Here is a 22,783-nt window from a genome sequence, read left to right as displayed (position 1 = left end):
TAAGTCTTTACCGGTATTACATTGCAAATTCATAACCCCTACCCAAAGTCTGTCACCTATGGTATGTAGCAAACCAGTAGAATAAAAAAAAATTTATAGTGTATTTTAAAAAATATGACAACATAAAAAGATACTCAGGAATGAAAAGGTTTTTGCACCCATAATACATTAAGTAAGCAAGCTTCATTTGGGTATAGGATTGGAAGATGAGAGTTTAAAAGAGTATTGATAACAAATACAAAACCAAGCCACTAGAACAAGAAAACATATCGTTTTGGTGGTCTTGTGTCCTAAAAAATAAAAATAATAACACAAGAAGACAGCTAAGGAAGACAAGCTCGACCCTGTAACTCAGCCACAATATCACAACACTTCAATGAGAGATAGTGCACTTCCACTTGCACTTACACTTACAATTACACTACATGTTATAGGTTACATCGATAAACAAAATTCTGAGTTTGACAAATAATATGGCACAATACATTCCTCCAAACTCTTGTCCACCTACATCAACTAAAATGGGTGATGATGCATGACTAGAATACAAGTTAGACAATATGGATGAGTATGTTATACATGATGTACAAAATTACTAAAATGTCTCTATGATGAGATTTGTGATGAATGCTATTCTATATGCTTTTCGTTGTGAACGATCAGATTTTAAATGCCTAGACGCCCCTAAGAACCTAATAAATCTCCACGGCACCAAAGAACCTCATGAAAACTTACGAAATCGCTATCAGCATGAACGATATCAATTTAAGGAATCGTCACTGTGTAAAAATGGGTCAAAACCTGTAAACCCACCTTGAGAGGGGACGAGGGACTACATGAGTTAGGGAACATAAGAAACTTCAACTGTGTGTAAAAACATATGAAAACCCGTAGACCTGCCTTGAGAGGGGACATGGGACTACATGAATAGGTGACACAATAAACTACTATTATGTGTAGAAATTGGTGAAAATTCGTAAACCCACTTTGAGAGGGGACGAAGGACTACGAGTAGGTAACATGATAAATTGCTACTGTGTGTAGAAACGGATGAAGACCTGTAAATTCGTCTTGAGAGGGGACAAGAGACTACATGAGTAAGTGACACGAGAAACTACTACTGTGTGTAGAAATGAGTGAGGACCTGTAAACCAATCTTGAGAGGAAACGATGGACTACATGAGTAGGTGATACGAGAAACTGTGTTACTGTAGAAATGAGTTAAACATGCCTTGGGAGGAGACGAGGGACTACATAAGTAGGTGACATGGAAAATTGCTAATGTGTAGATGTAAACCCACTTTGAGAGGGAATGATGGACTACATAGGTAGACAACATAAGGAGGTACTACTGTGCCTAAGATGAATCCGCCTTGATAAGAGATGGAGAACTGCATAAGTAGATGATATCAGGGAAGAACTACCTAGGCCCTCTTATTAGGTAAAGGATGCAATGGGAGATTACCGAGTATTTTTATACTCACCCCTTTATCCTTTTCCATTTCTTTGTTGAGGTTTTTTTAGGTGGGAGATCAAGGTGGTGGAGCATTTGGAAGTTGTGCGGTCAAAGAAAGGGTCATTCTGAAACGTCAATTCATTTTTATATTTTGAATCATTTGTATTTCGATTTGTAATTGTTTCATGTTTGTAATACATTTGAACATCACCGCTTTAAATTGATTTTAATTTTACCGGATTTTCTTATTTTATTTTATTTTACGTTTATTTTAATTTGTCTTCGCTTTCATCTTTTGAATCTCATCTAGTTTCAAAGCCTCAAAATTCCGGTGCACTGACTTGAGATAGAAACTGAATTCATACACCACCATATTATTCTGGTCACGGCTACACTCATTTCAAGTTCCAATTTTCTCTAACATTCAAACTATGATATTTGATGATATTTGTAAGGACAATTTTGAAAAATTTAAGAAATACGAAATACACTACCATATTATTCGAGGTCACTTTCAAGTCTCAGTTTTCTCTAACATTGGATCGGACGATGCTTGTAAGGACAACTTTGAAATATTAAGAAATATTAAGGGTAATATTATAATTTCCTAATATAGTTTGGCTTATATTTCTTATAAGCTTTTGTCGGAAGATAGAAAATTCAACAATTTGGTGGAAAAAAATGGAACAAACATCAATAATTGTTACAAAAGCATCTTTGTTTGAATAAAGAAACCAAAAAAAAAAAATGTTAATAACTTGTAGTCAGTCAAGTCTATCGTCAATAATGATACCACCATCATTGTTGCTTTCAAATTTTTCCACAGCTCGGAGCAAACAAAGCCACAGGCGTCCCCATCACCCTGCCCAAAATATCTTCCCTTATGTTTCACCTAACAATTGATACCCACTCCAACAAAAGTCCCAACAAATTAAACAACACCATCATCCATGGCTCATATCTTGCTTTACATTTTCCTCTTTCCGATCACTCTCCTCTTAGCCCTCAAGTTCTTCCCACGCCATGCCAAAAACCTCCCACCAACCCCACTTTTTTCCCTTCCCATAATAGGCCATCTCCATCTCCTCAAACACCCCATCCACCGTACCCTTCACCAGCTTTCAAACAAGCATGGCCATGTCTTCTCTCTCCGATTCGGTTCCCGTCTTGTCGTCGTCATATCATCTCCTTCCGCCGTCCGTGAATGCTTCACAAACAACGACATCGTTCTCGCAAATCGACCATTTTTGAACACGGGAAAGCACTTGACGTATAACTTCACGGTACTAGCCGTTGCCCCTTACGGTGAGCTTTGGCGTACCCTTCGCCGCATTAGTACTCGTGAGATTTTCTCAACAAGTCGACTTGATTTGTCCTCGGGAATTCGACAAGATGAAGTGAAGCGATTGTTGTGTAAACTATGTCGTGGTGATACTGTTGTTGTCGAGGTTCAGCCTATGATTATGGATCTTACGTCGAATATTGTGATGAGGATGGTTGCGGGGAAGAGGTACTTTGGAGACGATGTGTCGGATGAAGAACAAGCGGAGAGATTTAGAGATGTTGTGAAGAGAGTAATGTTGTATGCTGGGGCAACAAATCCAGGAGATTTCATACCCTTATGGAATTGGATTGATCCAAGTGGTTTTGAGAAGAAGATTATGAAGGTTGGAGAAGAAGCTGATGCTATCTTTCATGGCTTGATTGATGAGATTAGGAACCAAAAAGGAAGTGGGAATACGATGATTGATCATTTGCTTCACTTGCAGACCACACAATCTGAATACTTCAGTGACCAAATTATCAAAGGCCTCATACATGTATGTTTAATGCTCTTTTTTTCTATATGTCTCACCATTTAAAGTCACTCAAAGTCGTTTTCATAAAGTTTGAAACTTTCACCGTAAAAAAAAAGTATTTCCCATGAACTTGATCAATTCAAACTATTCAACTCTATTGGATTAAATTATTTCGATTTGGGTTGTTTTGAATTTTTCAAAAATTAAAATTTTGTAATTGTAAGTTGATATTTTTTAGTTAAGTCAACCCGACCAACTTGAAAATAGAGTTATAATTCAATCATACCCTACCATATTTTTAAGATTATGACGAAAATTAAGAATATTTGATATTTGTAGCTGGTATTAGTAATGCATTGTGACTTGTGAATATTTGACTCTTGCAACTCCCGTCCACCAATCCAACTTACCGAAAATTTAGGGTTGGTCCAAAAGCATTTCACACCAGAAAGTCTATACACCCCTAATATTTATGAGTATTTAATTGAGAATTCTTTCTAAATTTTATGATATATGAAAATTATCAAAATACCCCTACACGACTTCAATTTCCAAAGATTTCTAACATCCCTCGCTAGCTGCATATTGCCCATCTCTCCACCGACTTAGTCGATTATAGTGTTTAAAACGTAAATTTGACGTTATTAGTTTATTGTATTTAATAGTTATGGTAGAAATATTTTTAGCATAGAGTAAGCCTTTTAGTTCGAAGTATTTTTTTCATAACATACCAACCACGCTAAGAGATCCTAAGATGATGAATTCTTGTAGGTTATACTCTTAGCAGGAATCGACACAACAGCCGTGACATTAGAATGGGCACTCTCGCACCTGCTGAACAACCCAGAGGTGATAAAGAAAGCGAGGTTTGAGATAGAGCGTTGCACGGGACAAGACCGTCTAGTCAATGAAGAGGATTTGTCGAGTTTGAGTTATATGCAAGGAATAATCTTAGAGACATTGCGGCTGACCCCAGCAGCTCCTTTGCTCGTGCCACACTGCGCATCTACGGATTGTAAAATCCAAGGCTATGATGTGCCACGTGACACGATCGTATTTGTTAACGCTTGGGCGATACATAGAGATCCAAATCATTGGGAAGATGTCACAAGTTTTAAGCCAGAGAGGCATGAAAATGCTGCAATAGAGTTATCCGATTCATACAAATTGTTACCATTCGGGTTGGGGAGGAGAGCGTGCCCCGGTGTAGGAATGGCGCATCGCATTGTTGGCTTGACCTTGGCTTCATTGATTCAATGCTTTGATTGGGAAAGAATGGATAGCTCACCAGTTGATATGACCGAAGGCCAAGGGATCACCATGCCAAAAGCTCAGCCGTTGGTAGCCAAGTGCAAACCACGCCCTATCATGAGAGCTCTTATTAGTGAAGCAATTCACCCTATTTAGAATGACTCCAATCTCTATCGGTGTTTTACAAGTCTTCGCATCAACTATGACCGTGTTGAATATAGTCTACAATTGAAATGTATCGAAATAAATAGATGAAGCAGAAAGAACAACTTGAGGGATAGCGTTTTTTAATAGAATAAATTTAAGCACCCGTACTTTTCAATTCTCTTTACTGTGGTGAATAGAGCATACATCTGATGAGTATTTATACGGGAGAAAACACTAACAAATTTTCTAAACTAGTTAAAACTACTAACAATTTTCTTAGATAAATTACTAACTATCAATATTATCACTAACATTCGAGGGGGATCATAGGATTCCAATCATGACGCATAAAACAAAGAACTATGAGCGTAAAACCAATATTAACAAGTAAAATGGAGACTTTAACATCACGTTGATGCGAATCTCATCCACAACAAGCATCCAAAGACACAAACCATAGGGCAAAATGTGTAATCAGAGTCGACACCCTCAAGCTGGTTATAAAGCCTTTGCAAACCAGCATGCCTTGTATCTAGCTATACATCTATCCATCTATCCAAGTATCTAGCTATACATCTATCCATCTATCTAAAATAATGGGTAAGGAAGTACTAAAACTGTAACGACCCTAAATTTCTACTTACTTAAAGTTGCTACCATCATCATAATGTAATCATTTTTGTGCGGAATAAGCATTTAAATTTTATCATAAAACATAAACTTCATCCTAAAACACTGTCATAGACTTGCATGTTCGAAAGCATCTTTAAAACGACACAACAAGAAATTAAATGAAATAAATAAATATCTAAATTAAAAACATCTTATTCTAGTTTAAATAAAATAAATGCGACTACCTTATGGATGCATGTGTCATGGTCTCGAGTTGGATGTTGTTGTCAACCGTACAGGGACGCCTTACCTTTACTTGAAATAAAAGTAGCACGTGGCTTGAGTATTTTAGGAAATACTCGGTAAGTGACTCCACTATTGGAGTTAGATGCAAGCATACACAATTATGAGTAGGGCCTATCATATTAGTCTATATTCTTTATGCGGCTATCCTAAACGAGCTAATTGGATGTGTATTTACTGTTCTACACACGGTCCACACGTGTGAGTATGGACCCACCAGTCGATTCGCACACCTCTTGAGCCCATTTCTTGTCGGGCTAGCATTCTCTGGTAGCTAATGAAGTCGAACACCCATTTAAAAATAGCGACTATGGCAGCATTAAGATAAACATAATGATCGTTTTCCTACCTGATCGTCGCAGTATTATGATAAACATAATTATTGTTTTTCTGTCAGGTCGTCGCACCATTATGATAACCATAATGATCGTTTTCATGCCTCGTAACGTACGTATTCGTACCATCGTAGAACGAGCGTATTCCTCGATGCATGTACACACAATGATGCATGAGGTTCCAATATTTTTTTTTTTAATTTTCATTATCATGTATGACAATCCCTCTAGCGTTTTCCTTCATATCATATCATTATTATAACTTTTCATGTAATTTCAGGATTGTATATCATGTCAAAACATCTTATTGCATGTCATGTGTATCATATCATAAGCATATCGTGTCTCCCAACTTATCATGTCATACCATACATGTATCATATCATAAAGCATATGACACGTATCATATCTTCAAACGCATCGCACCATCATATATATCATGTCATTCACATATCATATCATAACATATATATATATATATATATATATATATATATCATTCACGTATCTTATCTCAAACATATCGTCAAATATATCACATCATTTCATAAACATTTCACACATATCAAGCATATGACACGTGTAAAACTACGGGGCACATGTCATCATACAACATCAATTTCTAATCATGCTAATAGAAAGACCACTTACTTGGTTGTCCTAGGTCGAAGCAACTACGAACCCTTGATGCTAGTCTAATGCTGTTCTCTGAAATTTAATTTTATCTAGAAGTCCAAAATCATAAATTAGAATTCTACCATTAGAATTGGCTCACCTAATTTTGCATCAAATAATTTAAACTTACCCTTAATAATTTAAACTATGTAAGCCTCATCATGCATAAATACTTTAAACTTAACTCCAAAAATTTTAACTCGCTGAGCCTAATTATGCCACCCGGAGCACTAATTTCACAAAATCTTATCCTCCAACACAGCAAATGAGACCTAGCACATTCTTTTTCGCATACAAAAGCATATAATTGCGCATTTATTCCACATTTCTAGGTATAGGTCATGCTAAACTATCCCTAGGGTCAACTTGTTCTAGTATACATGCGAATCCAAGCAATCTCTACAAGTATTATTTTCTAGGAGTTTGTGTGATTACTTACAAGTCTGACGCATACCTTGTTGAGCTTTGATCTTTAGTCGAATAGTTGTTCAAAAATTCCAAATTTCCTCTAGAGATACCTAATGAACATTAAAATAAGGTTACTATCAAAACTAGGATGAAAAACTGACAAACGGACATCGAACGGGCTTGAAATAGAGATCCCATGTGCAGTTAGCTCGAGCAGGCCCCCTTTTGAGCCCGAGCAGATGCAACCTTTACCTTGGAATTTTTGTGGTTACGACTTGTGATGCACACGGATTGGATGGGTAGTTAATATCTAATTGATCTCAAGACTAAGTGTTTAAAAATTCAAGAAAATATATCATATGACTAAAGTTAAAACCTTGGGTGCAATTGTCTACTCGTGTGAGAATTGAATAATTTTCATGAGTATGACGTGTGACATTACACATTTGTGAATCTATGGTAGGCGATAGTCGACCAAGTTTCGAATGATTTGTATATCATTTGGTTTTTTGATATAGGTTTGTGACTCCCCGTATATCTAACCTTAATAGATAGAATATTTTCAATATTCGATCTATCTAAAAGTGTTTTGAAGAAAAGACAAGGACATATGACGATTCTAACATGATGGAGTACTACTAGTCATGATGATCACGGTATCTGCTCTTATCTTTCACATTTTTTTTCATTTTATTACTCTCAAATATTTATCGACTTATATTTTATTTTAAACTGCAATTTCTAGTTGATTTTGAAGTTTTTTTTTTTTTTTATTTCTAATGAAATTAAGCATGTCACTATAATGATTTCTATTAAAAACGTTTTGAGTTTTCATGTGATTGTTTTTGTTTTTTATTCAAAAAGATTGAAGGGACACGATTAATTTAGAGTGTTTAATTATTTAGAGTTTTCTTTTTAAAGGAAAATAAATAAAATATTATAGTGCATTTAATATTATATTATATTATGGTAAAGATTGTCATAAATGCGATCAAAACGATTGTCCAAAGGTAAGTCATGCCGTCGTTATATATTTAATGCCAAACCAATTACACAATACATGATCAAAAATATCTTTTGAATTTTAATAAAAAAGAATATTCTGACTTTTAAAATTTTAAAAATACATATATTAAAAATATCTTTAAAACTTTAAAAAAAAAAATCAAAATATCTCCCCGTTAATTTTAGATCAACTATTAATATTTTGTTTTAAAAATACCCTAAACTTCCGAACAATTTCCATTAAAAATGAGAAATAGAATTGGAATCTAAGGTGCCTATTTTCATCCATATTCCTGATACAAACTATCCATTGATACCTACAAAAAAAAAAAAAAAAAATAATAATAATATAAACTAATTAAATATTAAAAATAAAATAAAATATACTACAAATCAATAATCAATAATAAAGGAAAGAATATTAAAAAATAATAGCTAAGATATATTTCATAACTAATATATTCTTCAAATATTATATCTCACACAGAAAAGGAATGTGCACATTATTGGTATATAATATATATATAGCAGGATCGCTCTCATTCGAATGTGGTTTTAGTTTATTTATGTGCTCTTCTTTACTCGTCTCCATGATCAACTACAAAATATATGAAATAATTTGGATTGAAGTTTTAAAATTTGAGAAAAAGATTATGTTTTAAATAATTTACGAGCGTTGAAAAGAAGACTCTTAATTTTCGTTATATCTATTTGTGAAGCATGAAACAAATTCGATATAGATTAACGTGGACAGAAACATGATATACACATTAACACGATTGCACTCCAACTTTTGTAAAATATAGATTATGTCTAAAATTAGTAATTGGTTATTTTCAGATGAACAACAAACTAATTAAATATCCACAGCCGCCCACGTTTATGATTTTCTCCCTGCTTTGTTCCCAACTCTGACCAACATTGCTATTCTTTTGCCCACTCTTTACCCTTTGCTGTCGGTCTATTGTCATAACCTTACTAAAAAGTTTGTGACTAACATGGGAATAGAAAAGGGTGGCGCCTATCCAACACATGTGAGAGTCGAGATAAATAAATTTTATGATATGATCGAGGAAGACTATGTATCATCTAACACATCGAGAAGAGTATGTGTTAAAATCAAGTTGAGGCATAAACAAAGTTGGAGATAACGAGGCAACATGAGTGTCAAAAATAAGCTCGAAAAGGGCCGAGTAGGGCCTTGGACCATAACCTCATACGTCTGGGTTTTGATATAATTTTCGACGACATCTCTAAGAGTTTGATCCGTTTATATGAAATATGAAAGTTCACCAAATTTGGTGTCAATCGGATACCCGATAGACACTCCACGTGGTCATATGACTGCTTTCCCAAATCACGTCTACTCTAAAAAAAAAAAAAAAAAAAATTAAAAAGGTCTAAAAATGTACTCTAGGGTAGGCATGGTGTTTGGTATTCTTGCGCCTTGTGGCCTAAGTGAGCTTTCCTGTGGCGCATATGTGTGTCATGGTGTGGGCGAACATTGCAAGACAAGCATTTCGAGTGACTTCCTTTAAAATAGGTCTGTCAAGGACAATTTTGAACAACATGGGTGTATCGACATTGTGACCTAGGCCATATGTCGAAGGTTGGTATATGCACCTACTATTCAGTACGGAGTCCATAAATAACATGACACGACAAGAGAGAGTTCATGCCTCAATAAGAATACAGATGGATGGATGTTCGTGATGTCCTAATGAGATGAGCTATACATGGGTCGATTCCAATAGACATGTTCAAGTAAGCAAAGATGATTGTCCTGAAACACGAGATGACATCATGATGCATGAGTTGGTCAATGGAAATCAAAATGATGACTGAGATGCGACGTTGCACATAAAAGATCTTGGCGTAGAGTAGAGACAAAATCGAGCTGAATGATTTAGTCTAATGTAGAGGCAATTTGGCTCGAGTCATATACAATTGAACATTGCTCACTCTCCCCAATTTTTATTACAAAATAATGTGTCATAATAATTGTTTATATGAATCCAAAAAATTGCATACCCTAATATCAATATATATATCGATTTATTTTAAATTATTTTTATATATCTCGGAACCTAAACTTCTGAATTACTTGATTTAAATTCAATGAGTTAAAAGTTTAAAATACTCGAAATATTTTAAAATTTTAAGAGTTTATTTTGAAAATGATTTTATGCTATGTTTTAAAATTTACTTCAAAATTAAAATGAAGGAAAACCAAACAAAACAATTTATTATTTCACTCTAAAAATTAAATTAATTTAAATTTTAATACAAGTAGGGAAGAAATAATTATAGAATAAAGAATCTTCATCCGGTTTAGAGTTTAAAATCATATAAAAGAAAACTACGTGGATTGCACGTGCAAGTTGTTTGTACAAGACATCCCTACTCATATGTCTCCATATGAGCGAATTGAATCAAATCGTTTGTAACAATTAAATGAATCCATACATATCCCCTACATAGTTTTTTTTTTCCTTAAAATTCTTAGAATTCAATCTCAATTGATCCTAATAATCACAAAATACTAAAATAAAGATTTGATTCATGAATATTTTTGGTATATTTCCCGCTTTGATTCATGAATCTATTAGATTCTTTTGGTTCATCTCCCATATTAGAACATTCTCTCGTATTGGTACATGAATCATCTCGATTCATGTATGAACATTAGTGTTACTCTGGTTCATGTATCAGAATTAGTATTGTTTTGAGATGTGGAATCATTGTCAATATTTGCAGCAATTGGGAAGAATTTTGTAAGTGAGATTGTGTAGTATGAAAGTAATTATAGTAATTGGCTACCAATCATAAATGGAGAATTTATTTTTTCTTAATCACTTAAATAATTATGTCTTTTTGTTTATTTCTGTTTTTGGGTGTGAGTCGGCAATAAATTATTGAATTATTCAACACATACATTTTTAAAATTTCGCATACATTAAATTATTCAATAAAGTCACTAAAACAAAATAATATAATTTGTTATTTCACTTTATAAATTAAATTAATTTAAATTCTAATACAAGTAGGCAAGAAATAATTATTGAATGAAGAATCTCCAAAGGGTTTAATATTTTAAAATCATATAAAGGAGAAAGAAAATAAAAGATAAAAGAAAAGCACGTGGACTGCACGTGCAAGTCATTTTGGTGGAATCCACGAGGGCACGGGCAGGGCACGGTGATGGCATCCACGTCCACGTTCTGTCCACACAGTTGGCATCATCAAACTCGTCCATGCCGCACGCTCGCCTTCTTCAATTGCTTCAAAATATCTCCAAATTTGGTCAATTCCTATTCCACGTCCTCTTGCTTTACAGCCACGCTGTCTTCGTACTACGGTATATCCCCGTCACACCGTTCCATTCCGTTTCGTCTCGAGCTCACTTAGTGGCCCGTCTTTTGGCGTTTGCTCTTGCTTGGGGGCTTTAAACTTTAATCGAGCACGCAAATCTTGGAAGGTGAGAGTTTGATTGGAACCCCTTTGTTGGGGACTGTGAAATTTTTCATCCTTTCTGTGAATCAGTCAAGATTAATTTTGGTGTTCTTTCTTCTTCTTTGGTTAATTGGGTCTTGAAATTCTGAAAAGGATTGGTGGAAAAGAAAGTTTGAGTACGCTAGCTACTGACGGTTTCTTTCTTTATCTTCGATAAAGCTTTTTGGGAGGGGAATTTTGGGCAAAAATACTCAAAACCCAGGTTCGAGAAGCGAAAGCTCTGTAATCCACTCAATATTTCGGTTAATTATCCAAGTATGCATCCCGATGATCAGCGGCGGCAGCCGTTGTTGGAGGAGGAAGATGAAGAAACTGCCTACAATTTAACGGAGAAGGTTGTGGTTGTTGGGATCGACGAAGCGGAGTCCGATTTGGATGTGGGTTTGCCGCCGTTTTCATGGAGGAAGCTCTGGCTGTTCACGGGGCCTGGGTTTTTGATGAGTATAGCGTTTTTAGACCCTGGGAATTTGGAGTCCAATCTTCAGGCTGGTGCTATAGCTGGGTATTCTTTGTTGTGGCTTCTGTTGTGGGCTACAGCCATGGGGCTTTTGATCCAGTTGCTCTCGGCCAGGCTTGGTGTTGCCACTGGCAAGCACTTGGCCGAGCTTTGTAGAGAAGAGTACCCATCTTGGGCGAGAATTTTGCTGTGGGTCATGGCAGAGTTAGCCCTCATTGGGGCTGATATACAGGAAGTTATTGGGAGTGCTATTGCTATTAAGATTCTGAGTAATGGGGCTTTGCCGCTTTGGGCTGGAGTTATAATCACTGCTTTTGATTGGTAATTTTGATTCAAATTGAGTTTGTTGTGTATGATTATGTGTTTCCTTAATTGAATGTGTTTTTTTGTGGATTCTTGTCAGTTTTATCTTCCTGTTTCTTGAGAATTATGGTGTGAGGAAACTTGAGGCTGTTTTTGCTGTTCTTATTGCTACCATGGCACTCTCATTTGCTTGGATTTTTGGTGAAACTAAGCCAGATGGGAAGGAGCTTCTATTGGGTGAGGTTCTATTTTTGTTCTTGGTCTTTCATTATGTTTGGTATGTAAGTTTTCTGGTCAATATTGTGTTAGCCACTTACACAATGGCCAACAATGGATGTTCTTTATAGGTATTTTGATTCCAAAACTTAGCTCCAAGACAATTAAACAGGCAGTAGCTGTTGTGGGGTGTATCATTATGCCTCATAACGTGTTTCTTCACTCCGCTCTCGTGCAGTCACGAGACGTCAATCCGAGCAAGAAAGGGCGGGTTCGAGAAGCTCTTAGATACTATTCCATTGAGTCCACTCTTGCTCTTTTTGTGTCCTTCATCATCAACTTGTTTGTTACAACTGTGTTTGCTAAAGCTTTCTATGGCACCGACATAGCTAGTAGCATTGGTCTTGTAAATGCAGGGCAATATCTTCAAGATAAATATGGTGGAGGGCTCTTCCCCATTTTGTATATCTGGGCTATTGGTTTGTTAGCTGCTGGCCAAAGTAGCACCATCACTGGTACCTATGCAGGACAGTTTATCATGGGTGGCTTCCTGAACTTGAAGTTGAAAAAATGGCTAAGAGCTTTGATAACTCGAAGCTTTGCGATTGTGCCAACTATGATTGTCGCTCTCGCGTTCGAAACTTCTGATTCGATGGTCGATGTTCTTAATGAATGGCTCAATGTCCTTCAGTCAATTCAGATACCCTTTGCTCTGATTCCTCTTCTCTGTTTGGCTTCCAAGGAACATCTAATGGGCAGTTTCAGAATTGGCCCCATTTTAAAGGTATGTGTATGATGTTCACTGTTCTACGTATATGTTATACAGCTCTCTGCAAATCATGCAAATCAAATGATCTTGGTCACATCTTTGTTTTTCCTTTTGATTTGTAGGGAATGTTTAGATTAGTTACTAGGCACCTTGCATCTTAGTTTCATGTTTTAGGGTCATAGATGGTTCCATATCGGTTGGAGTGGGGAACGAAACATTCTTTATAAGGGTGTGGAAACCTCTCCCTAGCAGATGCGTTTTTAAAAACCTTAAAGAGAAGCCCGAAAGGAAAAGCCCAAAGAGGACAATATATGCTAGTAGTGGGTTTGTGTTATTACAAATGGCATCAAAGCCAGACACCGGGCAATGTGTCAGCGAGGAGGTTGAGCCTCGAAGGGGGGTTGACATGAGACGGTGTGTCAACATGGACATTGAGTCCCAAAGGGGGTGGATTGGGGTTCCCACATCGACTGGAGAAGGGAACGAGTGCCAGCAAGGACGCTAGGCCTCGAAGGGAGTGGATTGTGAGATCCCACATCGGTTGGGGAGGAGAACGAAACATTCTTTATAAGGGGGTGGAAACCTCTCCATAGCAAACGTGTTTTAAAACCTTGTAGGGAAACCTAGAAGGGAAAGCCCAAAGAGGATAATATCTGCTAGCGGTGGGCTTGAGCTGTAGCCCGTGGTTTTAGACCGGTCTAAAAGATCATTTAAACCTCCATGTTGTTCCATAAATTGTTTGGAAACAAATAAAAATTGTTGTTCAAGAACTCACATGCCCTTCTGCACCTTCAGTTGTCCTCTTGGCTAGTGGCAGTCTTGGTGATGGCCATCAACGGGTATCTTTTGGTGAGCTTCTTCTCATCAGAAGTGAACGGAGTGCTTGTTGCCATTTTCGTGTTCGTCTTCATCGCTGCATATCTCTCCTTTGTCGTTTACCTCGTCTATCGAAGCATTTCATTTTCAAGTTGGCACAGCTTCATTAACCGGAAGACTTCCACGGACAGTGAAAACTGAGTGATCATCTTCAACATCGACTCCGAACGTTTAGATTTCAGATCGATAATTGTCGAATACTTGCATATTCCTTGAGCATCTGTTAGAACACATCCCAGGAGTAATATATCAATATGATTTGACATGTTTTTCTTTGAGAAAAGTTCACTTTTTCTGTAGATTGTAGGCTCTTCAGCTTCAAATCTAGTGGGTAATCTAAGTTTATGCAGTCTTGGAAGTCTTAGGATATATTAATGTCATTCAAGTGTTGTGAAGTTTCTTGGCACTGTTAATCATATTTACATCACTCAGTGCTGATCTGATACTGAAACCCGACAGTGAATCATTAAAGTATGTTCATTTTATACAGTCAATTGATCTGATTGAGTATTTAAGATCTCCCATGGAGGTTACTGATAAGTCAAAGTGATGCTTAAGTTTGCTATCAGATAATGTTCTTGAATGTAAAAGATAAGCTCTAAGGTCTTGACATTTATTATGTGTTTGGATTAACTTTTCAAAGTGATTGTGATAGGTACAACCACTAATTTCATTACAGGATTTATACATTTTTGTGACATGATTGATGTTTTGTTAGTTCATTTTTGCATCATTTATTCGTTGAATTAGTTTTAATGAGGTTAATTATACAATTTGTTAGCAAGTTTAAAAATTTGTGTGATAAATTATTGCATTATAATTAGATTTTAAAATCGTAAAGAACAAAATTTTGATAACATTAAAAATATAAGAACTAACATGGGTTTTTGTGAAATTGCACGTTGGTTGGAGAGAAGAACAAAGCAAAGCTTAAAGAGGACAATATCTGTTAGCTATGGGCTTGAGCATGATAAATGGTATTAGATCCCGGGCTTGAGCATGATAAATGGTATTAGATCCCGGGTTTGAGTATGATAAATGGTATTAGATCCCGTCATTGAGTGGTGTGTCAGCGAGGATTGTGAGATCCCACATATGTTGGAGAGGGGAACGAAACCCGGGCGATATGTCAGCGAGGATTGTGAGATCTCACATCGGTTGGAGATGGGAACGAAACTCAGGCAGTGTATCAGCGAGGATTGTGAGATCCCACATCGGTTGGAGAGGGGAATGAAACCCAGGCGGTGTGTCAGCAAGGATGGTAAGATCCCACATCGGTTGCAGAGGGGAACGAAATCTGGGCAGTGTGTCAGCAAGGATTGTAAGATCCCACATCGGTTGCAGAGGGGAACGAAACCTGGGCAGTGTGTTAGCGAGAATTATGAGATGGGGCACATCCCACATCGGTTGCAGAAGGTAACGAAACCTGAGTAATGTGTCAGCGAGAATTGTGAGATCCTACATTCGGTTGGAGAGGGGAATAAAACATTGTTTACAAGAGTGTGTTAATCTCTCGTCTCCCTAACATATGCATTTTAAAAAGAGAAAGCCCAAAGATGACAATATTTGATAACAATCATTGTCAATCGCCTAGGAAGTCCTTATTCTTAGCAAGTAATACTATACTGAGATCGAAAAATGCACACATGCAAACATGATTATTATGACGATATAAGGACCTATAATTGTACTTTGGATTCCGACTCTTTTCTTATACTTGAGATTTGCATCACTTTCTTACACATACATACATTAGTGAATATCACTTTCAGGATGTTTGAATTGTAATGTAGAGAGGTCATCACATTTAGAATGATTTCTAATACATGATCATACACTTTATTTAAAGTTGAACGGAGTGGGTCGGTGATAACACGTTTTTTTTTTTTTTTTTTGTTTCAACCAATGTCAATTGCTACATGCATAAACGAGTTTCATGATGGGGCGTGGCTTACACTTAGCTACCAAGGGTTGAGCTTTGGGCATTGTAATCCCTTTACCTTCACTCATGTCAACTAACGAGTTGTTCAATCTTTCCCATTCAAACCCTTGTATCAACGATGCTAAAGTCAAGCCAGCCACTCGTTGCGCCATTCCCACACCAGGACAAGCTCTCCTCCCCAACCCAAATGGTATCAGTTTGTATGAGTCCGCTCCATTCTTGATAGCATTTGCATGTCTTTCAGGTTTAAAGCTGGTAGCATCTTCCCATAGATTCGGGTCTCTATGCATAGCCCAAGCATTGATCAATATTATCGTATCACGAGGAACATCATATCCTTCTATTTTGCATTCTTCAAATGCACAATGCGGCACAAGAAGAGGAGCAGCTGGGTTAAGCCGCATAGTCTCGGAGATTATTCCTTGAACATAACTCAAATTCGGTAGATCAACTTCGTTAACTAAACGCTCGTACCCAATCGAATTGTCTATCTCAGCTCTTGCTTTCTCTAACACCTCTGGATGGTTGAGCAATTGTGATAATGCCCACTCCAATGTCACAGCTAACGTGTCAATCCCGGCTAATAATATATCCTGCAACAACCAAACACTTTCATAATATTGAAGATTGTTGGGAGGGAGTTCCACATTGACTAATTTAGGGGACAATCATGAGTTAGTAAAGAATACATCTTCATTGGTCTAACGCCTTTTGGGAAAGCACAAAACAAAGCCATGAGAGCTTATGCTCAAAGTGGTTGACATCATACCATTATGACGTGTTGTTATTTCTAACATGGTATTAGAGTCATGCCCTTAACTTAGCCATGTCAATAGAATCCTCAATTGTCGAACAAAGAAGTTGTGAGCTTCAAAGGTGTAGTCAAAAGTTACTCAAGTGTCAAACAAATAGTGTACTTTGTTCGAGGGCTCCAGAGAAAGGAGTCGAGCCTCGATTAAGGGGAGAGGCTGTTTGAGGGGCTCCGTAAACCTCAGGGGAGGCTCTATAGTGTATTTTGTCTGATGGCTCCAGAAAAAGGAGTCGAGCCTTGATTTAAGGGGAAACTTTTTTAAGGCTCTGTAGGCCTAAGGGGAGGCGGTAAGGATTCGAGCCTCAATTAAGGGGAGGCTGTAAGGATTCGAGTCTCAATTAATTAGAGGCGGGCTCCGTAGGCCTTAGGAGAGGCTCTATGGTGTACTTTGTTCAAGGGGAATATGGTTGGGAGGGAGTCCCATGTTGGCTAATTTAGTGGACAACATCATAACATTGTAGAAAGTCGTTCATAAAACACAACAAATTAAGAAGAAATCATTAACAAAAGGGTAGGAGTTAATCATACTTGAATCAATCCTTTGATAATTTGATCGCTGTAATATTCAGGCTCGGTATTCTGCAAGCTAAGTAAACGGTGAATCATAGTGTTCCCTCCATCATTTTTATCTCGAATTTCATCCACTAATTCTTGAAGGATTTCATCACATGTCTTCCCAAGCTTCTTTACCCTCTTCTCAAAACCACTTGGATCAATGAATCTCCATAAGGGTATGAAATCTCCTGGATTGGTTGCTCCACTGTGAGCCATAATTTGTGTCACCATCTCTCTAAACTTGTCATGTCGCTCATAAAACCTCTTCCCAGCCACCATTCTCGTAACAATATTGAACATAAGATCAAGCAACATGGGCTCCAATTCCACGACCCTGAATCGATCTTCCAATGAATCCCCACATAATTTACATAGCAAACATTTGATTTCCTCTTCCCGAATTCCCAAGAACAAATTGAGGCGATTTGTTGAGAAAATCTCAAGGGAGCTTATCCGGCGGAGGTTTCTCCAATGTTCGCCGTAAGGGGAGACCGACATGACGGTATGGTTGTAGTCTATGTACTTTGCAGAGTTCAACAATGGGCGGTTTGCAAGAACAATATCGTTCTTTGTGAAGCATTCTTGGACGGCAGAAGGAGAAGAGATAACAACAACGAGACGGGAACCAAATCGGAGGGAGAAGACATGGCCATATTTTTGAGAGAGGTTGGTGAGTGTTCGATGGATGGGATGGTTGAGGAGATGGAGATGGCCTATTATTGGAAGACAAAAGAGAGGGCTTGGTGGGAGGTTCAAGCGATGTGGTTTAAGCACAAAATTGAAGGCAAAGAGAAGTGGAAATATAAAGAGAGAAATAGAAAGCAAGAGAATATCCATGGAGTTTTCGATGTGGGAATTTCAATGTTTATAGATATAGACGAGGTTCAAATATATAGATGGAAGATGTCTATGCCGGGTGGAGTATAACTCACCATCCAAACATCTGATTCGAAAACCGGGTAACGCCTATAAACCTCAAATGGAAAGGAAAGTCTTGTTCAGTCGTGTAACTATGATGTAGATTTTTTTCGAAAAAGCACATACTAACTCGTAGAACTAGGACATTGGCTTCGTAACGAATGAAGATTGAAATTTTATATAAATATCATTAAACACACGTTAGCTAATTTATATATGTATTATGGATGAAAATGCCAAACGTTGAAGAAAATAATGAAGTTGTTTGTCCTATTTGAATATACACGATTCAAAATACACTTAATTGTCTTTCAAATTAGAGATGTCCATAGAGCAGGGCATGGCCGGAGAAGCCTTCTACGTCTCATCTCCACCACCTATTTCATTTTTTATTTATGAAAAATTCACTTCGGCTAATAAATATTTCAACGTGTGGCGGCTTGAAGACAATAATTGGGTGGTCCAAAAGTAGAGTAAAATAATAGATAAATTGTACTAATTATTACTACAGATGATGAAAAGTAAAGGTATAGCTCCAATTCATTGCACCCAGTTAGTAGAAATGTTAAAGAGTTTTGTTTTATTTACACAATTTTCAAATTTAAATTGCTTTTGGCTTTTACGCCTGGTCAATTGAACCATGTTTTTTTTTTACTATCGTCATCTTAGTCTAAGTTTATATACGAAATTTAACTCTTAAAATGTCATCGTAAATTATAACTTCATCTTAAAAAGATAATATCAACTTAGAAACATATTCATGGTCTTAACTTGCTTAAAAACATAATTCAAAAGCAAAACAAAAATGATAATAATAATAAATAAGGTAAAACATGAAATGCAAAACGACCTATACTAACCTAAGTCTAATGTTACTAGCCTATGCACGTGTCATGGTCTTTGATTGTGATATCGTCGTCAGCCGTATAGAGGTGCCTTCTCTTTACCTGAAATAGAAGTAGCATACCGCTTGAGTATTTTAAGAAATAATTAATAAGTGACGCTACTATTCGGACTAGAAAAATGCAAACACATGCAACTCATGTTCTAGTGACCTATCGTTAAAAATATCATAGGGGTGGCCTCTAGTTTGAACTAAATTGAATGTGTAGTACTTCTCTCTATACACGACCCACACGTGTGAGCGTGAATCCTCACGTGGTTCGCACCCCCTAGATCCATTATAGTCGAGCTAGCTGTCCGTAACGACATTCGGAGGTCAGCAGACCCCTAAGTGTCATGCGAGGCATGATCACCATCATCATCGTAGTGTATGCATCTGTACCCGTCCCCGTAAAAGGGGAAGTAGCCCGATGTTTGTTAAATTTAATTGAGATGAGTTTACAGAAGGAAGGAAATTCAGTACTTTATTATGCGAAGAATGACTATGTTTATAGCTAGTACAATGGTTAATCAAAGATAAAAATAAAATCTTAATAGAAAGTAGAATATCATGCCAAAACAAAGAATTTGGCCTAAGATCATATTATGATTTGATATGGGAGTAAGATCATATGAGTGATCTTATATCCGAACTTAAAACATAAAAATAACAATTAAATCTTTTTCAATATTCCCTCGGATGACCTAGTCTTTATATCAAACTTCAAGATCAATAGCTTCTCAACCACAACTAGAGTCAAAGGTTTTGTCATAATATCAGCCACTTGCTTTTTAGTAGGACAATGTTGTAATATCACATCACAGTTCTATCTTTACTTAAATCACAGAGGAAGTGAAAACGATCATCAATGTGTTTGCTTCGACTGTGCAAGACTGAATTTCTGGTAAGCTTAATAATGGAACATGGGAAGATCAGTCCTATTAAATGCCTTAATCATGGATTCCTTAAAAGAACTCAACCATGCTTTCTTTGCAATCTGACAAGGAGAAACCATTTGGAATCAATTCCTTTCCTTGGTTCATCTTCAATACTGAAAATTCTCGAACGGGGGCTTGTTCGGTGCTGAAGGAAAAGCTTATCAATGAGTAACTTCTGGATCTTTTCATTTGCTTAGACTACAACCACTCTGTTGGCTGACACTTTTGCACGAGCCAACTCTCTGTACAACGTTTTTCTTTCCTCATTCATCTCCTAAATTTTACGCTGATAATCTCTCACAGCACCCCAGCAGCCATATCCCGCAGCAAGGACAACCTCCTCCAGCTCCCTCAGAGTTTGAATTAATTTTTTAACCTCTGCAACTTTCTGTCGATGCATCTTGTCCAAGATTTTGTTTTCTTCCTGACAAATCTCTATCTATTTCATTAACTCTTGATTTGTGATCTGTAAATCATCCACCATAAAGGCCTTGCCGAGGGCACTTTGAATAATCCTCTCAGCATCAACCAAAGCCACTTCCTTTGATTTGGTTAGACGATCCAATGCTTTGTTGTCATCTTGAAGCTTTGCAATCTCCTGTCGTGCAAGCTTGAGCTCAGCCTTCAAAGGTGCAAAAATGTTATCTATTGGAGGCATGTCATCATCCTTTTGAGTAGCATGAGCGACAAATTGAGCTGCCAGTGAAGCCTTCTTCTCATAATAGATTGTCTTTATTTCAAGATTCTAGCTTTCAAGAAGCGGTTCTGTCAACTTTAATTTCTCCTTGGCCTTTGATAGTTCTTCAGTAAGCTCTTCAACTGCCTTCTTTCTGAGCCGCTCAGACAACTTCAAAGCCTTGATCTTCGTCTGAGCTTCCTCTTGCTCTCTATCCTTATCTCGTACTTCATTCTCAAGGTGATTGAGCTCCACCTTCACTGGATCCGAACCATGAAATAAGTTCAAGAAGTCGTCGGCGTCCATACTCGACCTGACTAACGTCCACCGCTGCGACGAGCTTTTCCCCTCCCTAAAAGATCCCGAGATCATCAACAATGTTGGATTTGGTGGCGGAATCGGCGTCGACGTATCCTGGGAATCCACCACCTGTCCGTTACTAACCTCTGGCAAAAACCCATCTCCATCGCCAGATATCTTCGCCATAACGTGTGAATCTCTCCCTTCTCCCCGTTCACATAACCAAGAGGTTGTGCCACATAAACCTCCTCATCCAAGTGCATTTTTCTTTTTGCCACTCCGTTTTGTTGTGGTGTAGAGGTTGTAGTAAGTTGTCGATGTGATGTGCCACATAACTGCATGGTTTCGTATGTTGCTTTTTCAACATGTGCCATAAGAAGCAATTCTTTTATTGTTACAACTTCTTTCACCTTTAGTGTAATGAGCCAAAGAGAAAGAACAATAGATATAGGTTAAATCACGGACAGAATGGAATATGTTTTAGTGAAAGAAGTCTTTCATATGCTCAACTGGAAACGAACGCCAGGGACAGTAAAGAAAAGAGCCCGAGGCGAGGTTACAGTCTTTGAAAGGAGAAGAGACAGAGAAGCGACTTAACCCCTATTACACCTTCCCTTATTTTATGACCTTGCTTGCCTTATCTCAGCTAGAAGAGAAGATATTCTATTACAGGAGAGTAAGTAAATGAATGAAAGATTTGATTTGCTCATGAACCCTGGAGCTTCAATTTCAGACAAACAACCTGTTGAGTCCTCCTTTTGTTCTACCATCTCTTCAACATATTCCATGAGAAGTAGCGATTCAGAAGTTTCAGCAAAATGAGCTTGTGATTCGTTTCCCTTACTCTTCTTGGGACATTCATACTGAAAATGATCAAGGTCATAACAATAAAAACACTCAACAAGAGTTTTGTTAAAACCTGGTCTCCCATGTTCTCGTCATCTACCTTGAATTGTGTCACCTCCACGATTTGTTCTCCCTGTAATGTTGTCAAGAGTGATCTTCAACGCATGCTCTTCCACAGTATGTCTTTGCATACGTTGTTCATGAACCAGTAGACTACTCTGCAATTCATCAATGGTCATGATGTCCAAATCGTTGGATTCTTCAATGGAGCAAGTCACGTAATCAAACTTTGAAGTCATGGAGCGCATGATTTTCTCAATAATGCTAACATCACTCATCTTTTCACCATAGAAACGCATTTTTATTAGCAATTGTGAGAGTACGAGAAAAGAAATCAGAAACAATCTCACCTTCCTTCATATGAAGGGTATCAAAGTGCTTGCGTAAAGCCTGTAGTTGTGCTCGTTTCACCTTTGTATTTCCTTGAATTTTTTTCTTCGTTGAATTCCAAATTCCTTTTGAAGTTTCTTTATCCAAATAGTCTTTAGAATTACGCAATCGATGGCCTGGAAAAGGTAGTTCTTAGCTCTTAAGTCTTTCAATTTCTGATATGCTACCTCCTTGTTCTGTTCATCTGAGTAATCATCATCTGCTATAGCAGAAATCCCAGACTCAACTACTTGCCAATATTCTCTAGAGCGAAGAAAGTTCTCCATTAACATGCTCTAATGATCGTAGTGACCAACAAATTTTGGTACTGCTGGTTGAAGAAAGCTGCCTTAAGTAGTC

General features: G+C 37.3%; 3 protein-coding genes and 1 pseudogene across 3 annotated transcripts; 2 read left to right on the top strand and 2 right to left on the bottom strand.

Moving 5' to 3' along the window:
* Positions 1-2,180: 2,180 nt before the first annotated feature.
* On the top strand, positions 2,181-4,814 carry LOC111776928 (cytochrome P450 81Q32). The gene is made up of 2 exons (XM_023656342.2): positions 2,181-3,276; positions 4,027-4,814. The coding sequence occupies exons 1-2, from the start codon at positions 2,407-2,409 to the stop codon at positions 4,660-4,662; spliced, it is 1,506 nt and encodes a 501-aa protein (XP_023512110.2). The 5' UTR covers positions 2,181-2,406; the 3' UTR covers positions 4,663-4,814.
* Positions 4,815-11,342: 6,528 nt separating this feature from the next.
* Positions 11,343-14,619, top strand: LOC111777397 (metal transporter Nramp3). The gene is made up of 4 exons (XM_087118536.1): positions 11,343-12,282; positions 12,365-12,501; positions 12,612-13,264; positions 14,045-14,619. The coding sequence occupies exons 1-4, from the start codon at positions 11,762-11,764 to the stop codon at positions 14,264-14,266; spliced, it is 1,533 nt and encodes a 510-aa protein (XP_086974662.1). The 5' UTR covers positions 11,343-11,761; the 3' UTR covers positions 14,267-14,619.
* A 1,319-nt stretch (positions 14,620-15,938) lies between these two features.
* LOC111776988 (cytochrome P450 81Q32) lies at positions 15,939-18,494 on the bottom strand. The gene is made up of 2 exons (XM_023656418.2): positions 17,407-18,494; positions 15,939-16,660 (listed from the first exon to the last, which is right to left on the bottom strand). Exons 1-2 carry the CDS (start codon positions 18,268-18,270, stop codon positions 16,034-16,036), a joined length of 1,491 nt encoding a protein of 496 aa, XP_023512186.2. The 5' UTR covers positions 18,271-18,494; the 3' UTR covers positions 15,939-16,033.
* A 1,715-nt stretch (positions 18,495-20,209) lies between these two features.
* LOC111777760 (microtubule-associated protein 70-4 pseudogene) lies at positions 20,210-21,334 on the bottom strand (annotated as a pseudogene).
* Positions 21,335-22,783: the final 1,449 nt, after the last annotated feature.

This window comes from Cucurbita pepo, chromosome 16, assembly GCF_057944985.1.
Source record: "Cucurbita pepo subsp. pepo isolate OVF chromosome 16, ASM5794498v1, whole genome shotgun sequence".
Lineage (NCBI taxonomy): Eukaryota > Viridiplantae > Streptophyta > Magnoliopsida > Cucurbitales > Cucurbitaceae > Cucurbita > Cucurbita pepo.
Note: the sequence above shows the minus strand (reverse complement) of the source record. Positions and strands in the feature narration are given on the sequence as shown.

Excerpts from the sequence above, each read along its gene's own strand:
- LOC111776928 (XM_023656342.2), top strand. The coding sequence starts at position 2,407 with ATGGCTCATATCTTGCTTTACATTTTCCTCTTTCCGATCACTCTCCTC. Across the intron at positions 3,277-4,026 it reads TTATCAAAGGCCTCATACAT|GTTATACTCTTAGCAGGAAT; the intron begins GTATGTTTAATG and ends GAATTCTTGTAG.
- LOC111777397 (XM_087118536.1), top strand. The coding sequence starts at position 11,762 with ATGCATCCCGATGATCAGCGGCGGCAGCCGTTGTTGGAGGAGGAAGAT. Across the intron at positions 12,502-12,611 it reads TGGGAAGGAGCTTCTATTGG|GTATTTTGATTCCAAAACTT; the intron begins GTGAGGTTCTAT and ends TGTTCTTTATAG. Across the intron at positions 13,265-14,044 it reads GAATTGGCCCCATTTTAAAG|TTGTCCTCTTGGCTAGTGGC; the intron begins GTATGTGTATGA and ends CTGCACCTTCAG.
- LOC111776988 (XM_023656418.2), bottom strand. The coding sequence starts at position 18,270 with ATGGATATTCTCTTGCTTTCTATTTCTCTCTTTATATTTCCACTTCTC. Across the intron at positions 16,661-17,406 it reads TTATCAAAGGATTGATTCAA|GATATATTATTAGCCGGGAT; the intron begins GTATGATTAACT and ends TGGTTGTTGCAG.